Source organism: Mesoplodon densirostris, chromosome 3 (assembly GCF_025265405.1).
Source record: "Mesoplodon densirostris isolate mMesDen1 chromosome 3, mMesDen1 primary haplotype, whole genome shotgun sequence".
NCBI classification, from domain to species: Eukaryota; Metazoa; Chordata; class Mammalia; order Artiodactyla; family Ziphiidae; genus Mesoplodon; species Mesoplodon densirostris.
The window spans coordinates 138690461-138709564 of record NC_082663.1 but is presented as its reverse complement, the minus strand read 5'-3'; the positions used below and the strand labels follow the sequence as shown (position 1 = coordinate 138709564).

At 47.2% G+C, this 19104-nt stretch overlaps 1 protein-coding gene across 5 annotated transcripts in view; it reads right to left on the bottom strand.

Annotated features, from left to right (window-relative positions):
* Positions 1–2995: 2995 nt before the first annotated feature.
* ZNF496 (zinc finger protein 496) overlaps positions 2996–19104 on the bottom strand; it is a 41135-nt gene continuing 25026 nt past the window's right edge. For 2 of the 5 annotated variants that reach the window (XM_060093757.1, XM_060093758.1), the window contains exons 7-10: positions 15113–15245; positions 14460–14567; positions 13247–13360; positions 2996–6412 (exon numbers count right to left, since the gene is read on the bottom strand). In XM_060093757.1, the coding sequence (XP_059949740.1) occupies positions 5658–6412; positions 13247–13360; positions 14460–14567; positions 15113–15245 (1110 nt within the window). In that variant the 3' untranslated portion in view covers positions 2996–5657. Of the gene's footprint in view, positions 6413–10311; positions 10392–10656; positions 10708–13246; positions 13361–14459; positions 14568–15112; positions 15246–19104 lie in introns of all 5 variants that reach the window. The other 3 variants (XM_060093760.1, XM_060093761.1, XM_060093759.1) reach the window with 3 other exon arrangements.

Sequence of the window (19104 nt, the reverse complement as noted above, 5' to 3'; positions counted from 1 at the left end):
ACAAAAACAGACACCTCAAGTTAATGATTTTAGCACTTTTCTCTGTAAGGGAAGATGCAAGAATCTGGTCATTGAAATTATTCCTTAGATAAGCATCTTAACTATATAGGGCCAGTATCCAAAGCACATAATGCTTCCTGTTTTTCTCTGTCCTTGGCATGTGGGATTCTAGCTCCCCAACCAGGGATCAAACCCACACCCCCTGTGTTGGAAGTGCGGAGTCTTAACCACTGGACTGCCAGGGAAGTCCCTGTTTTTCTCTATCCTGTATTCCCCTCGGGGTGCACAGTCGGGGAGGGAGGGGCAGGGCTGCCGTGGCTGATGGCTTGATCCTTGTTTACTGGAATGGCAGGCAACATTCCCTGTCCACAGAGAACAACCAGTTGGCATCAGAGAATTGGCGTTATGATAGCAGCAGGCTCTTCTCAGCACCTGGAAAAGCTGGTTTCCAAGCTCCTGCTCCAATAGGAGTCCAGTCTCTCTTGGGAGGGCAGAATTGACAAGGTGCACCTTATACCACACATTATCAATATCCCATTTTGATTCAGATACTGAGCTGACAACGTAAACAGGTAAACACAATGAGGTCTCAGTTCTTGGTGGGTGATTAGCAGTGGAGAAAACATTGAGAGAATATACCAGTGTCTGTCCACCCTCTCCTTCCCAACTACAGTGTGGGTCTATGCCTACCCTCTCCGAACCCCAAGACTGCCCACCTGCCTAGCACCTTCTCAAAGGACAGAGAGTGTGCCTGAGCCAAAGTTCTCTGCTGTCACCAAAGGCAGCTACATGAAAATCTCCACAGGTACAGGAGGCAGCCTTAAGGATGCTGAGGCCCCTGGATCTCTCATCTCAGTGGCCATCTTTGCTGGTGCACCTGGTTCTCCTTCTATAAGTTTGGTGAGTGCACATCTGTTAGACTTTGGGCTTCTTGAGCAGATGGTTAAAGAAAGTTGCTAGTGAAATTTTTAGATCACGACCACAGAATATCATCTGGACATCAGCCAAGCCATTTTAGAAAAATATGAGTTGTAAAAAAGGAGACCAAGATAAATTTGGTCCAGCCACTCTTAGCAACCCCACCCGCTACCTGCAACTTGAGGAGTCATTGTTTGCTGAAGATGCTGTGTTGATATGATTTCAATATGAGCTTATACTCTTTTCCACTCCAAATCTTCTTTTTCAAAATATTTACTCAGAGAAACACTTAAAAATATCTAGGGCTTCCCTGCTGGCACAGTGGTTAAGAATCTGCCTGTCAGTGCAGGGGACACGGGTTTGAGCCCTGGTCCGGGAAGATCCCACATGCCGCGGAGCAACTAAGCCCGTGCACCACAGCTACTGAGCCTGTGCTCTAGAGCCCGCGAGCCACAACTACTGAGGCCCGGGCACCTAGACTCCGTGCTCAGCAACAACGAGAAGCCACCACAATGAGAAGCCCGCACACCGCAACGAAGAGTAGCCCCCACTCACTGAAACAAGAGAAAGCCCGCGTGCAGCAACGAAGACCCAACACAGCCAAAAAAAAATAAATAAAATAAATAAAAAATAAATAAATTTATTTTTAAAAAATCTAGAAATCACTCTGAATTTACCTTCAGTGGGTTGGAAGCAGGCCCCCATCTCTTCTCAGAGCACACAGACACTTTCAAAGGTGATCCAGCTTGATTTGGGTGGGATTGATTTACCCCGACTATTAAGTCTGCACCTTTTCTGACCTGCAACGTTTTCAGAGCAGGTATCCTGGCCCCTTTACATTTTGACAAGATGTAGCAAGATCTGTACATAATAGGCTAGTACAGACATGACTTGTACCAAACCGTTTTTTAGCGGGTGATGGGAAAAGGGCAATCCCCTGCCATTTATTTGTGTGCTGAGGAGACAGCCCTTTGTCTTGAGGGGGTTACCAATCTGCTTGTGATCTCCTTGGCTACAGCCAAGATACACGAGTGAAGACTGGCCCTTCCCATTAATGTGTTTCTCTTCCATTTCTTAAAAGAGTTCTGCATCTTATGGGGAATTGATAATACTGCAGTGTACTTTGGTGATTATATGCACATTAATCATGGTGCTCTGGTGGTTGGCTATGGTTTAGAGGGAGGACAAAATTCCTAATCTGTATGGGATGGTCAAAAAGTATGGATGGAACCCCAGGGCTTTGCCCTTGATGAACTTAGGATCCCTAATAACCAGCCTGCAGATGCTGGGTCCCTTAGGTGTGGGGCAGGGCTGCAGGAGAGCCTGGTCATCCAGTCTTCCTCCCAATGCTCCTTTGCCGGCTAAGCTGCCTTCTTATTCATGTTACCTAATCTGTAGACTTGTTTGCATTGGAGCACTGGTAGGCATTGACCATTCCTTATAAGACAAAACAGTATCAACTTTTGTTACTAATAGAAAATGCACCTGGGTTTATTTGATGGAACTGGGGGGTTGACAAAAATGTCATCAAATTCCCTCCATTATGCTGCAAGCAGAAGTGTTTGTGCCTGATCAAAACTCTGCTTTTGGTAGAGAAGGGAAACTATCTCATAGGAGAAAAGCAACCAGGACCAATCTCCAAGTCCAAGGTAGGCACAGACTGGTGTCTTCTCTTCCACTTGTGCCATGATTTGACTTAAGAATAGCAAAGGACCTTCCCACCACTGGCTTTATCTTTGTTTTTCCCAGCTGTGGCAAGAGTTCAGGAGACAGAGGCTATATGAAAATGGCAGAGGTTGGGTGAAACAGCTATGGTGTTACCAGGAGTTCATCCCATCCCTGGTGTAAAGAAGCAGTTACTTCCTCTCTCCTCTAGAGCAGTCAGATCAGGTGACCAGAACTATCTATCTGAGGCCCAGAAGTTTCACAAGGTGATGCCTGACAGCCAGAGGGCCATTTTCAGCATCCTCCCACCTCAACTTGTCTTTGTCAGGCCAACTGACCATTTCTCTCAGCTGTGCTACTTGTTACTTTTTAAACTAAAATGAAAAGTCAAACGAAAATATTAATTCAGTGAGTCGAATTTTATTATGCACCTGTGAATTCATGGGGACAATGCCAAGGGATCAGATGAACAGGGAGGACAGATGTTCTTCAGATGTGGGGTCTCTGAACATCCATGGCAAGGTAGAAACATAGCTCACCTGTCTGCCCAGCTACCCAGGGAGGGTGGGAAGGGACTAAGTCGGTCAGTTCTCCCATCTTCTGGAGGAGCTTTCTCCAGAGCAGGTAACCGCATTGGTTCTTCTGCATGGAAAGAACCTGGGATTTGAGTTGCATCACCCAGTAGGGTGTCTGAATCCAGGGGGAAGGTAACCTTCTGATTAGCTAAGTACCTTGGTCAGGTTTGCGTAAGTGAATGGGGGACTCCCTCACAATATTTGATGGGTACTGAACAGATGCACAGCATCCCCAAAGGTTTCAATTCTGTCACATTCCCTTTCTTTCTTACTTAAGATTTTCAGATAAAATACACTGAGTAGTGTTCCTCTTGGGATCATAACCTCCCCTCTTAATGGAATCCTTGGGCAAGACCGCACAGGTGGGTGGGGTAAATGTACACAGAATCTGGGTTCTATTTGGAATTTTCCCCTCCCTTGGCCTTCAAGATTCACATTTTTCCCTTCTCCTGGCAGATCAATCCAAGAGGCAAACTATGTAGAAAACAAAGAGCCTCAATAGTTTATTTCTTGTTCAGGGTACGACCAAATTATTTTATTGCATTTACTGTTCCTGGGTATGTAGATGAATCTACACAGGCACAGTAACCATAACTATAAAACCTTGTAACTCTTTCACTGAGTTTGTGGTAGCAGTGTCTCTCAACATGACAATGAAGTGGCTGACAAGGAACAAAGGGCCTTGCATTCATTTGCCCAGCCTTACTGCCTGCTAATGGGACCTGACATACAAATACGAAACACATGCCTGATGGCTGGCTTTCTGATTTAGTCACTGATACTCTATAGCCTCTGTGCTTTCTCATCACTGAGCTGAGCCAACCTGGTCAGTCTGCCAGGAACATGACCATGGTTTTCATTGCTTGCGGTTTCACTACCAGTGGTCACTCCCAGCCCAGAACCCCAGGCAATGAAATTTAAAGGCTATATGCAGAGGACATCCACCCTGGGAGCAGAAGCTTGGATCTGAATCCTGCTTCCAATAGGACTGAGAGCAAGCTAACCCAAGTTTGTATTGACTCACCTGTCATTGACTCAGCAATGACAGCAGAACCTCAGGATTATCTAGTTTTATGGGTTAAACTGTGTCTCCCCATCCCCCCCAAATTCATGTTGAAGTCCTAACCCCAGTACCTCAGAATGTGACCCTATTTAGAAATAGGGTCATTGCAGATACAATGAGTTAAGATGGGAACATACTGGAAACAGTAGGGTAGGCCCTAATCCGATATGACTAGTGTCTTTATAAAAAGGGAAAATTTGGAGACAGACACATACACAGGAACACCATGTAAAGATGAAGGTAGAGATGGGGTGATGCTTCAACAAGACAAAGAATATCAACAATTGTCAGTAACCATTGAAGCTAGAGGAGAGGCATGGAGCAGATCCTTCCTTTACAAGAAACCAACCCTGCTGACACCCTGATCTTGGACTTCTGGCCTCCAGAACTGAGATGATGAATTTCTGTTGTTCTAAGCCATCCAGTTTTTGGTGCTTTGTTACAGCAGCCCTAATGAACTAATACAACTGGAACACTAAGTTAATACATATGTAGAGAATGACTTCACCAAAGGTTCTGTTGTTTCCCCTGCTCAACTCACCCAGTCAAAGAACCTCTCATTCACTGGAGCTGAGCTCCCCTTTCCTAGACACGACCCAATGGGAAAGGAAACTTATGTGCCTTTCAAATGATGATGACTTCACTTCTAACCCCCAGGCATATACCAAGGACCTTCAGGGTACAAAGAAAGGACACTTTGGGGAGAGTGTGCCAACATACAATTTAAAATGTGGGCTTTGCCTTAAATGAGCTCACAATCCCTAATAACCAGCCACCATCACAAATAAAAGGTTTCCATTTGGCAAGAAGCTATAAAGCCCCCCATCAAGGTTTCTGAGCCTGAAAGGGCCATCTCCTAATTTTGAGTGTTCTTGTGGACCAGATGGTGACCAGGACTCAGCCTTCTGATGACATGGCATGGTTTGGTGTGCTTGGCCCTACTGCCCTTGTGCCCACGGGTCCCACCCCACCTTCCTGCCTTCCTCCTAACCCATCACCTCATCTGCAGCTTCTTGCTGTCAGGTAGAAAGTACAGTTACCTCCAGACCTCAGGATGGGGTGGGCATTCAGACAGCACAGGATGGGAGTATATTGAAAGTTAGTTGGTAAGGGACAGACACCCCCCCCCACAAGGGGTCACTGCAGTAGGGGGCGCCCCAGTCCCTCCACCGCTTGGGAAGCACTGGACAGGGTTCCCCTAGACCCGAAAACACTGGGCAAGTCAAAGCTGGTGGTGACACGCCCTCCCGGCTTCTGGCACAGCAGAGACAGAACAAATGCTCAACTGGCCACGATCTCATTTGTACCTGAGAGTAAAGGTCGGGAGGATGTGGTCTCTGTCCTGGGGAAGAGTCTGGAAACAGTCAGTACCGAGCATGAGCGGGATGTGCTCTACCCAGGCTGGAGCTGCACCCAACAACGTGTGCGCCCTTGACTCAGTAGGAGTTCAGCGCCTGCTTGGACCGGCGCTTCATGTGCAGGCGCTGGTGGCGGAGAAGGTCAGAGTTCTGGGAAAAGCTTTTGACGCAGTACCGGCACTGAAAGGGCCGGGACTTGTCCGCGTGAATGCTACTGCGGTGCCGGGCCAGGTGGTCGGGACGCTGGAACACCTTCCCGCAGTCACAGCACTGGAAGCGCAGCTTGGCCTTGCCCTCTGCCAGTAGGGCGTCGGAAGCCCCGCCCACAGCCCCCGATGCCTCCTGCTCTCTCTTCTTCAGTAGCTCGAGTCTGTCTGGCTGCAAGTGTATCCGCCTGTGGGAGAGCAGGTGGGAGTTGAGGCGGAAGCTCTTCCCACAGGCACCGCACCTAAAAGGTTTCTGGACCTCGTGGGTCTCCAGGTGCCCGTCTAGGTCCTCGCTGTCACTGAACAGCTCCCCGCACACCGAGCATTCGTGTGGCTTCTGCTCCCTGCGACTCCGCAGGTGCCGGATGAAGTTGACCCTCCAGCGGAAGATTTTGCCACAGTTCGGGCACACATAGGACTTTTTGGAGGAGGTCTGCACCTCGCCCCCTGACTCAGGGCCGCTCCGGTGGGAGGTAGGGAGGCTGTGCTGCTTCTCCGTGGGGCTCTGCAGCTCGTCTGTGCAGTAGGGGCCGAGCTGGGAGTCCTCGTCCCCAGAGCTGGAAAGAACAATCTCGATGGTCACCTCCTCATCCAGGCTGTTGTCGGGAAATGGTGCATCACCTCCGGCTACCAGAAAGCAACATGGAGGTCAGCGGTGCTGCCCAGGCCACACTCTAGCCCCTACGAGCCCTACCCAGGAAGGTTCAGCGTGGGTCCAGGAACCCACATTTTTGCAAGGGATCTTCCGGTTGCAGATACCTCTGGTGTATCTAGGGGCAAGGAAACCCTTAGCCACACTGTGCCAACATATCCTCGGTACCTCTTTCTTCTCTCTCCCGCTTCCCTACCTTTTTCTCCTAAGCCCCCAGACCCAATCTTTTTTTTTTTTTTTCCTAGCCACTGAGACCCCCTCCAAGCTCTAAGAGTTTGTATCTATCCATGTAAGTCTTGAGCATTTACACATCACTTAACCTTGACTTCCTTAACCAGGCATGGGGAAAAATCTGTCAGGGTACATTAAAAGCCTTGAGAGAGAGGAAGACCCTATATTCTATAAACAGACTGCCAGGAAGCTGCCAGCTACCATACTCTGAGCACTTAAATGACCCAGGGATTGCGCAAGACTTCTGACGTGCCCAGTCCCGTCCCGTTTGCTCCCAGACACACCCAGTGATACCTGATTTGCCACATTATAAACATAGGCAAACTCGGGTGATGTGCCCAAGGGCTCAGGGCTGAAGGGGAATTGAGCCCTGCTGGGATGTCAGAGCTGTTCAATGGTCCCAGACCGCCCAAGATCACCTCTCCCTCTCAGTGTCGTATCAGAGGCCCACCAACAGCCACTAGTGGTGATGCGTAGAGATGTCCTGGACTTTACAAACTGAGTAGAAGCAGCTCGTTCAATGGATCCCAAGCCTGTGATGTTGGAAAGCTGTACCGTGGGGAGGAAGTGGGTGGGTACTGGGGAACCTGGTATGAAGTCCTGGCCTGCAGCCCAGAGCCCACTGCGCAGCTCCCCTCAGGACTGTTTCCTCACTTTTGTGCAATGTGGGGCTCAGGTCTAAAACAGAGGTGGGGGGCAGTGGTGCCAGGCCCTTCAAGATATTAGTAGGAATATGGTTATTCTGGACTTAATTGCTGGAGTGAGTAGAGTTCTGGCAGCTTAGGGAAAGTGAGAACAGGTGAAACCGGACAGAGCACAGCAGGAAGACCCAAAGCCACAGAGAGCAGGAGAGACAATGGGAGGGGCAGAGTCCACGGGGATATCTGTCCATACATCCTAAGACAAGTGTGAGGGGGACTGGGTAGAACGTGAGACTGGGGAGTGGGAAGGGAAGACTTGAAGATTTAGAAAATTTTCCGTCTACCTGTACTGCAAAAAATGAGAAAGTATATTCTGGGGAGAACACCGAGGGTGTGGCCGGACAACCTTGGATCCAATCAACCTTCTCGGAAGCCAGGAATGGAGGTGAGATAATCCAGGAATGGTCTGTAGAGGACCCTCTTGTCTGACGGTCTGAACTACTGTCAATTGCATGGGAGGCCTACAGTGTTTCTAAGAACATTATATGAGCCGAAACACTGCCACCGTGGAGTAAAAAGGAAGGAGACAGGATGAACTGAAGGAAGGCTCTCAGACTTCTAGAGCAAACGAATAGAGCTATCTGGCTGCAAACATGCATCAACCTTGAAGGAAAAGGAAGACCAGCCCCAAAGGCAGTTCAGAGGTCGACAGGACTGCCACTGCATCCACAGGCCCCGAGTGTGGACACAGCCCTGAGCCAAAGATGACTCTCAAGCCCGAAAATCTAACGGAATTTGCCCTGCTAGGATTCAGACTTGCTTGGGAGCCATCAGCCTTTCTTCTTTTCGATCTCTCCCTTTAGGAATGAGAGTGTCTGCTCTCTGGCTGACTTACCATTGCATTTTGGAAGGCACATAACTTGATGTTTGGATTCACAGGTTCACAGCTGGAAGTGAGTACACCTTGAATTTCACCCAAACCTGATTTAGATTAAATCTTGATGATGCTGGAATAGGTTAAGGAATGTTGGGATAGGGTGAATGTATTTTGCATATGAGAAGCATCATTCATGGGGGAACAGAGGGTGAAGTGTTATAGGCTGAACTGCAGCCTCTTCCTCTTAAAAATACGTTATGTTGAAGTCTTAACCCCTAGCACCTCAGAATGTGACTATATTTGGAGATAAGGTCTTTCAAGAGGTAATTAAGTGGGGGCTTCCCTGGTGGCGCAGTGGTTAAGAATCTGCCTGCCAATGTGGGGGACATGGGATCGAGCCCTGGTCTGGGAAGATCCCACATGCCGTGGAGCAACTAAGCCCGTGTGTCACAACTACCGAGCCTGCGCTCTAGATCCTGTGAGCCACAACTACTGGGCCCGCATGCTGCAACAAAGAGTAGCCCCCACTCTCAGCAACTAGAGAAAACCCGCATGCAGCAGCGAAGACCCAATGCAGCCAAATATTAAATAAATGAATAAATAATTAAAAAAAAAGAGGTAATTAAGTTAAAATGAAGTCAACAGGGCAGGACTTAATCCAACAGGTATCCTTGTAAGAAGAGGAGGTTAGGACACAGACATGCAGAGAGATGAGCATGTGAAAACACAGGGAGAAAACAGCTATCTACAAGCCAAGAAGAGAGGCCTCAGGAGAAGCCTACTCTACTGAAACCTTGATCTCAATCTTCTAAGCTGCCAGAATGTTGAGAAAACCAATTTCTGTTGTTCAAGCCTCCCAGTCTGTGGTACTTTATTACAGCTGTCCTAGGAGACTAATACAGTGCATATAGGATGACATCCCCTTAAATCAGATGAAGTGACCAAAAATAGATGCACAGTTTCTAAAAAGGGGGAAATAAATCAACAATAGTGCTGTGTGCCATTGACACAACAGTGTAAAGAATTCCTAGCAGATGAGATGAAACTCATAGATGTGCTGCCCAAAACACCACAGAGAAAGAGTAACACCAGGGTTGTCTCAGCTCAGCACTGATGAATGCAAGGGGTGTGCGGGGCGGAGAGAAGGGGAGATGGAGGCTGAATTGGCTGTGAGGATAATGGTAGAGAAAACAGGGAAGTTATTGGTGTAAGTGCTTTTACATGTATTAAATCATTTAATCCTGGGCTTCCCTGGTGGCGCAGTGGTTGAGAGTCCGCCTGCTGATGCAGGGGACATGGGTTCGTGCCCCGGTCTGGGAAGATCCCACATGCCACGGAGCGGCTGGGCCCGTGAGCCATGGCTGAGCCTGTGCGTCCGGAGCCTGTGCTCCGCAACGGGAGAGGCCACAACAGTGAGAGGCCCGCGTAACGCAAAAAAAAAAAAAAAAGAAAAAGAAAAATCATTTAATCCTCAACAATAACAACTCCACAAGGTAGCTATGACTATTATCTCTGTCTTACAGAAGAAAAATTTAAAACCGAGAGATAAAGTAGACCAAGGTTCAGGGGAACTGAGCTCAGCTGGGGGTGGGGGTGGGTGTGCTGCATACCAAAGCCTCTGGCTATGCTGTTCCATGGCCAGGGAACAACCAGGCTGCTGTGTGTTTTCAGGGGGAAAAAGCCCATGACCAGGTTGATGGCTAACTCCTCAAGAAGGGCAATCTGTGGCCTGGGAACGAATCATTCCCTGTCAGCTGGGGGTGCTAAGGAGAGAAGCAGGGAGGACAGGAAGCTAGATTTTAAAAAATAAATAAATAAACGCATTATAACTAATATATTCTTATAATGTTAGGATGGGAGGCTTTCTTAAGACACAAAATCAAAAAAGAGACGAATAGCTGCATTTACATATTAAGAACGTTTTTAGAAAACCATTTATGTCCTAAAAGACACATAAACAAAGTTAAAAAACAGGAGGAATTATGTACAAATACTAAGAGGCAACAGGTTGAGACCCACAATTTTGAGTTTCTACTAATTCATGGAAAAGGCAAGTGAATGTGGAATTAAGAGCACGGGCCTGGAGCCCTATAACATGGGTTCAGATCCTCAGCCTGATACTCACAGCCTGTGAGTGTCAGATGCTGCCTGGGCAAGAGACTTCAGCTTGGGGGTCCCAGCTGCAGAATGGAGACATCACAGTACCTGTTACGGGCCAAGAGTTTGTGTCACCCCCAGAATTTGTATGTTGAAGCACTAACTCCCAATGTGATGGTATGGGAGGTGGGGCCTTTGGAAGGTAATTAGGTTTATATGAGGTCTCGAAGGTGGGACCTTTGTGATGGGATTAGTACCTTTATAAGAAGAGGAAGAGACAAGAGTTCTGTCTCCATGAGCATGCACCAAGGAAAGGGCATACAAGCACACAGGGAGAAGGCAGTCAACCACAACCCAGGAAGAGAGCCCTCACCATACAATGAATCTGCTGTTGACTTGATCTCAGACTTCTCAATCTCCAGAACTGTGAGAAATAAATTTCTGTTGTTTAATAGAAAATAGCTCTATGGTATTTTGCTATAGTAGCCTGTGCTGGCTGAGACAGTATCTATCTCAGAAGGTTCGGTAAGGATATAATGCACAAATCATGTAAAGACCTTACACTGGTGCAGTGCTTTGGACATAAAGACATAGAGCTTACCAAATGTGAAGGGGGAAGGGGCAAAAAAGAAAAAAAGGACTAAAGAATATCAACTAGGCAATTCACAGAGAAAACACAATAAACAAGAAAAGATATTCTGAGCTTCCTGGTGGCGCAGTGGTTAAGAATCCACCTGCCAATGTAGGGGACATGGGTTCGAGCCCTGGTCTGGGAAGATCCCACATGCCGCGGAGCAACTAAGCCCGTGCGTCACAACTACTGGGCCTGCATGCCACAACTACTGAGCCCGTGTGCCACAACTACTGAAGCCCGCGCGCCTAGAGCCCGTGCTCCGCAACAAGAGAAGCCGCTGCAGTGGGAAGCCCGCGCACCAAAATGAAGAGTAGCCCCTGCTCGCCGCAACTAGAGAAAGCCCGTGTGCAGCAACGAAGACCCAATGCAGTACCCACCCCCCAAAAAAGAATAAAATAAATAAATTAAAAAAAAGATATTCCATCACAGTGGCAGCTTTACAATGTGCTGGTTGGACTGACACGAATGGAACCAGTTGGGAGGGTCCCTCATGAGCATGGATGTGGGGATGTGGACCCTTCACCTGCTGTCCAAAGTGTGGGAAAGGCTACCAAAATAAAAATGGTGCCTATTCTTTGCAATCTATCATCTCTCACTGATCTCAGATAGCAACCCTTAGCTTCTTGCCATTTCAAAGTATATTCTGTGTCAGAGCCCAGCAAAGGGGGAGTGGAGCTAAAAAACTCCTCTGGGGATTAATGACTATCCACATTCTATAAGGATGCTGCCAGGGCTGAGACATGCTGTGGGCAGGAAGAAGCTGAAGAGGATTCAAAATGTATCTCGAGGGACTTCCCTGGCATTCTGGTGGTTAAGACTTCGCCTTCCAAGGCAGGGGGTGCAGGTTCACTCCTCGGTCGGGGAGCTAAGATCCCACATGCCTCACGGCCAAAAAAACAAAACATAAAACAAAATGTATCTCGAGAATCAAGCTTTCATCAGGCAGAACTGAGAATGGGCTACACATGAATAAACATCCTCAGCATACAGAAGCAAGCTCCTTAGAAAACCAGGGGTGAGCATCAAAGCTTGTGGGGAGGGCTTCCCTGGTGGCATAGCGGTTGGGAGTCCACCTGACGATGCAGGGGACACGGGTTCGTGCCCCGGTCTGGGAAGATCCCACGTGCTGCAGAGCGGCTGGGCTCGTGGGCCATGGCCGCTGGGCCTGCGCGTCCGGAGCCTGTGCTCCATGGCGGGAGGGGCCACAACGGTGAGAGGCCTGCGTACCGCAAAAAAAAAAAAAAAAAAAAAAAGGAAAAAAGAAAAAAGCTTGTGGGGAGGGAGTACTGTCCATGTAGATCTACTGTAGATTTACATAAACATAAAATCCCTTTTGTCTACATAGGATAGGGGGCGAACACAAATGGTTGTGAACCCTGCACAATGGTAGGTGGAAATACCAAAATATCATGCAAGTCTTGCTTCCAAAAGGCATCACAGATTGTGCATGAGTCAGTCTTCATAGCTGCAAAAAGTCCTCCATGACACAGTGGATTTAAGTAAGGACCGGAGACTTGGGTGTGATATTTGGAAGAATGGCTGAACACTGAGGACATTAAATATGGCGGGATTTTAGTCTTCGCCTCTGGAGGTGGCAACTCGTACCAGCATTACTTGGAGTCTAAATGCTGCTGAGAGCAGTTGGAGCACATTCTCCAGAGGTCCCCCTTTCAGCATTCTGCAAACCTGTTCTTTAATTCCAACACTTTGTCCAGGGAGTCTGGTCTTCCTTGCTCAGGGAAGAAATACACAAACTAGGTGGTCAACACACTACATCAGCACCCTGACTCAACCCACAAGAGAAAGGAAAGGAGGGGAGGGTCTCATATTGCGAGTGAGCTGGGAGAGAACCTAGCAAAACAAAACTAGGGCAGGCAGTTGGCAAGGAACTGTCAGCAGGAATTTCAGAAAGTTCAATTCCTGAACCTACCACCAGCACAAATGTATACACATACACAACACGCATGCACGCACACACACACCATGCACGCAAACATTCACACGGACGTTATGCACACACCACACCCACACCACATACATAAATACCACACTCACACGTGTATGCCCACACACATGCAGACATGCTCACATGCATACCACACAATGCCACAAACCATACACACCACACATGTACGCTCACACACGCAACACACCAGACACACTATACATACATCACACATGCCATCACATGCCATATCACAGCCCCACGCTACACGCACACACAAGCTCACATACACACCACACACCATATACACACATATGCACACTCAAGCCACACATCACACACCCAGGGGCACACTCCCCCACACCCTCTCAGGCATTCCTTTACCTGGGCAGGTGCTTTGAGGGAGCACTGTCTGCTGGCAGATTTGGAACTCTGGCCCCTGCGGCTCATCCCATTTTCTTCTTTCTTCTGTCTGGAATGGCTGGAGACTTGGAAAGTCTTTCCAGAGAAGAAAATGAAAACATTGATTTTCCCTGCAGCTGCAGCACCACCCGGGGGGGGTGCATCTTAACAGATGCCAGGCTGTGATCCAAGAGTAGGCCTAGGCTCCCTCTCAGGGCAGCCACTCAGTAAATGTCTGTTGAGCAAATGAATCTGCAGGCAAAATGGGCCAACACCACGAACGTGGGTTTTGAAGCTAGATAGGAGGAATGTGGATCCTGGTTCTGCCCCTTCCACTTGACTGTGGACAAGTAACTGCCATCCCTGCTGTCATTTCCATTTTCTGTGCTGGGATTTCCAGTACTCCACGCAGATGCTGCATAAATGCAGCCTGGACAGGGCCTGCTGGGGTAGAGATGGGATGGGAAGCTAGCCACACCAGAGGCCCTGGATGCTTGTTCCAGGTGGGGACAGTGAGTGAAATACAGATCTGCTCGGTGCCAGCTTTAGGTCCCAAAGGGGAAGGGGTCAAGGGCCTGCTGACGACACCGTACAGAACTTTTTCCCCCGAAGGAGCAGACATCTTGAGGCATTACAGCACAGTGGTTATAAACACAAGCTCTGGTGACACAGAAAGCTGGGGGTGGGGAGGGGGCTGGGAGATGCTGCTGCTGAACTGTGTCATGTCAACCAAGCCCCAGCACCACCCCCTGCCTCACTTTCCTCACACCACCTGCAGTATGTGGCTGGGAGGAGTAGACAGGTGAAGCGGCCAGAGGCACTGTGCCCAGTGCCCGGCCAAGAGGTGGCACACCCTCCTCCTCCCCTACCTGACCTTTGGAGAGTATCTGACCTCACTGGTAGAGGGACCACTGGGTTGTCAGCATAAGCCAGGTGTCACTTATAGTAGAGGAGAAAGATATTCATATTACATCCTAGTTCCTAGTTGATGAAGTGCAATCCCCACACCTGGCAAAATTTAAATCCCCATATTCTTTCTGTAAGGAATGAGGGACGAGGCAAGACTTGTCCTACCAAGACATGGTCCAGTGGTGACGGAGGGCTGCAGAAAATTGGCAGAGGGAGCAGGTCTGCCTCTGGCTGGCAGCGGCCTTCCATCCCGCTCTATTCACCAAGTTCTGGTATCACTACTCACCTGAGTAGGAGACCTGAGACACATCCTTCCCCTGGAGGTCCTGCAACTCTGGAACACGTGGCTCATTCTCCTCTCCTTGGGAGAGATCCAGCTGGGCAGCTGGGTCATCTATTCACAGAAAAGGGAAAGATACACATTCATCAGTGACCTGCTCCCATAGGAAACCAGGGTGGGAGGAGAGAGAAGTTGCCTGTCCCAGGCAACTCTGGGACAGGTAGAGAAGAGAGAAGTTGGAGGGACACACGACAGGCCATGACACCAACAGGAGCCACACAGGGCCACAGAGAAGTGGAAAGACCAGAGCAAGCAGGGAGAGGGTGGGGGAAGGAGGACACTAAAGGGGAAGCTGTGGGCCTGGGGCAACTCTTTCAGGCCTATCAGTTAGAAAAACAGCAATGAAGAGATCCGTAGGACAAGAATGACAGAAGAAAAGCAAATGCGAGGGATACAAGTTATATTTGGTTTTCTATGCAAAACAGCCAGCTAACAAGCCTAACTTACATGTCACAGCAGCAGGCAATGGTCAACCTGCGAAGTGGCCTTGGGGCCACTGTGTAGAGGTGACCTCCCATCAGGGTTTGGGGGTGAACAGTGAGGTCAGATATGCGCCCCCTAGATCCCTGGTCTCAGGAGAGAGGAGAGTTAAGTCTTACTTGGAGGCAGTGAGACACCGTAGTCCTCCCCAATGATGAACTCTCCGTAGAAGCCAGTCTGGGCAGGGTCTAGAAGGGACCAGTCCTCTTCTGAGAAGCAGAAGATCATATCCTTGAAAGAAGAAACCCGATTCTGAAACCACAGGAGAACAGGTACACACACCTCAATCCGGGGACAAGCTAGGGGAGGGATGCTACAAACAAGTGGGAAGGAAGACGGGGTTGAGGCAGAGCCCCCGTGCAGATGGGAGAAAGAAAAAGCAGACAGGCTGCTCCAGAGCTCACACCGATTCCCTAGTTCTAGCCTGAGATCCACCTTGGATGCATCTGGTTTGGCAGAATCCAAACAGTGGATGCCTCACAGGGTGGCCAAGGATGTACAGAACAGGCCTTCCTACACAGTGCTGGGGAGGCTGCAACCCACAACTCACAGGCTGGCAAACGTCCACCAGATTACCCACGTGTTCATCCTTTGATGCAGAGATTCCATTTCTATAGTTTATTTTGCACATGTGCAGCATGAGGTCTGTATGAGCGCCTTCGCTGCAGCACTGATGATAACAGATGATAGTTAAAGCTGAAAACAAGGTCTATGCTCATCAACAAAGAACTGTTTAAGTAAGCTACAGGACATCCTGTAAGGCCTGATCACACCCCCGTTAGAAAGAATAAGGGCTTCTCTGTACCACGTAGGAAGCCCTCCAAGGTGTACTGTTACATGAAAAAAGCACCCGCGCAGAGGTTGTCTAGATTGTCCCTGTGTGCCCAGCACCTAAGAGTCTTGACCGTCGGCTGCTTCTGCAAAAGGTGCTAGGACCCCCAGGGTTATGCACAGGAGGGAGACTTTTCTTACACTTTGTGTTATAAACCATGAGAATGTGTCAAAAATTAATTTTAATTTCTGAAATGATGGCATGTCCACATAATACCGGGAGTCCATAAAACTAAAGAAGTCATTTACAAAATGGAAATGTAATTCTTAGTCAGTTAGAGCATGAAGCTAGGTTCTCAAATTTCCTCTAAATACTAATATGACAATTGGTGGTATATGTAAATGTCATTGAAAAATTATTTGTTTTGTTTGTAATAATCTGGAACCTTGATCATTTGATAGAATATTTGAGAGAAGTAAAATGTGAAAGATGAACAACTACTGGTCTAGTTGACATTTCTATTTGTACCTTCTAATCCCAGAAGAACAGAAATACATACATGTATTATTTCTACTAAGCATGTCATTATATATTGGCTTAACAAGCACAGGTTTTTGCAAAGTGTTTCAATCACACAGCATTTAAAATAAAATTCCATTTGGGTTTAAAAAAACTGTTTATACAGTTAATTGAAAAGGACTTCAAAATAAAATTTGGGGGATAAAATTTGGGGGTAAAAATGCAACCCACAGTACTTCTGTATAATATACTAACATCTTTTTTTTTTTTAAAGAAAAAGAATTCACAATATTTTAAACACATGTCCTTGCATCTAAATCTCTGGAATATTACCAGTTACTGCCATACGGTTGCCCGGGGGCCAGGTGCCAGGTGCGGGGGTTGGTGGGTAGACAGGTGGGTGGGGACCTGGGTAAGGAGAATTTTCAATGCATCTCCTCTGGTACCTCTGGACCCTTCCTCCCCGACATACGTGCTTTTTAATTTTTAAATTAAACCTAGAGAGTAATACAATGAACGTGAAGGATACACCACTGTTCAACTAGAGTCAATAAATGAACATTTGGCCCTTTTGTCACATTTCCCCCTCTCACATATATGGTGATTGGGTATGTTCACTTGTTCTCCTGGATATCTGGGGAGTTGCAGGTACCACAGGTCGTTACCCCAATATGCGACAGAGTGTATCTCCTAAGAAAGATGTTACTCTCCTACATCAGCACAATTCTTTTAGCACAGTGGCTCTCAACCAAGCGGATTGATTCTGCACCCAGAGGATATCAGGCAAAGTCTGGAGACATTTTCGTCACCACTGAGGGGTGGGCACCACTAGCATCGAGCGGGTGGAGGCCAAGGATGCTGCTCAACACCACCCCTACGGCCCGACTCGACAAAGAACTACCCAGCCAAAACGTCAAGAGAGCCATGGTCAAGAAACTGCTCTACAAGGCAAAAAATGTACAAATCAATTTTCACTGCAAAGTAAAGGAGCTGTTACAGTGGAGGATTACTGGCCTGAATGTCAGTATTATGACACAGTATGAGTGTGTTTCATGTTTGGTAATTGCAATCATTGTTGTTTTTGTTGTGGTCATCCATTTACAATGCTTGGTGTCAGTGTATTTATCTCTTGTAAAAATAAAACACAGTATGTGTGTGTGAAAAAATAATAATAATAGCACTGCTCACTGATAATAATAGTACTGCTAACAATAGATAGATAGATGGTATTATTGGGGGGTTTTTTTTTGTTTTTTTTTGGGGGTTTTTGTTGTTGCTGTTGTTGTTTTGCAGTACGCGGGCCTCTCACTGTTGTGGCCTCTCCCGTTGCGGAGCACAGGCTCCGGACGCGTACGCTCAGCGGCCATGGCTCACGGGCCCAGCCGCTCCGCGGCATGTGGGATCTTGCCGGACCAGGGCATGAACCCGTGTCCCCTGCATCGGCAGGCAGACTTTCAACCACTGCGCCACTAGGGAAGCCCGATGGTATTATTATGAGGGCTAAGAGATAATGTATGTTGAATGCCCAACACAATATCTGGCACAGAACAGATTTCAATAAATGTTTCTTAAATGAATAAATAAATGAATATATTAAAAAAAGAAAAAAAACTGCTCTACAGCCGAGAAATTTAATATTGGTTCAGTAATATCACCTAGTGTCTTCTGAATTATGAAAGAGCATTACCCTTTCAAGGAAAAATATTTTGAAGAGTTTCATGGGTGACTGTGACAAGAGGTCAAGATTGGGAATTACTGGGTTAAAACTTTCTAATGGGCCCCTAGAAATCTTGCTAAACATACATTGTCTTAAAATGTCAGTCATCTGGGATATAAATAAAATTCAACAGTCATATGTTTATGTTACTACAGGCATATGTTTACAATTACTTATTTATACTTTTCTTTGCCCAAGTCCATTCGATCAGAAAAGATTAAAAGTGTGATACTCCCCTGGGTACTTAGGGATGTAGGAAAACAGGCCTTTATACACGGTTGGAAATAACTGCACATTTCTGAACAATATTTGGTAGAATGTGGCAGAAGCATACACTGTGATCCAGTAATTCTATTTCTAGGAAATGTTCCTAAGGAAATCATTAGAGATGTATGCAAAAATGTGTGTAAAGAACGTAGAACACAATCTTTTGCAGAATCATATGTGAGGTTTCTTTTCTTCTTTATGCTTTTCTCTAGTGTCTGAAGACCTACCTAAGCACGTATCATTTATATTTTAATATTATTAAAAACTGGGGAATTCCCTGGTGGTCCAGTGGTTAGGACCTCAGCGCTTTCACTGCGGTGGCCCAGATTCAATCCCTGGTCGGGGAACTAAGATCCTGCAAGCTGAGTGGTACGGCCAAAAAAACAACAAAAAAAACCCTGAAATAAAATACCCATGTACCCACTAGTAAGATGTATAAACTATTAATAGGTAACAGTCTTTGCTTCAGGTTTTCTTTGAAAGGGTGTGGTGGGATTATGGTCTCCTCTGGGCTTCTCCCGATCCCAGTCCCACCCCCAGACCTTCCTAGAGGGAAGCTGCACTCTGGATTTGGTGTTTAATATTCTGTGCATGGCTTTTAAACTCCCACTACATCCAAATATAGCCTGAAATGACAGCACTGTTTTGTAAGTATTTAAATGTTAAACTTGCCTTATATATACCATTCTAGTTAAGATTTATTCACGTTGATATAATGTAGGCCTTTAAGGTATACAATTTCATAGAATTATTCTTCTGTCATAATGTTTAGGTCTTTCCCAGCTCAATGAACTCTCTCTTCTGTCACCCCATCCATGTGTAACAGTGTCTCCAGA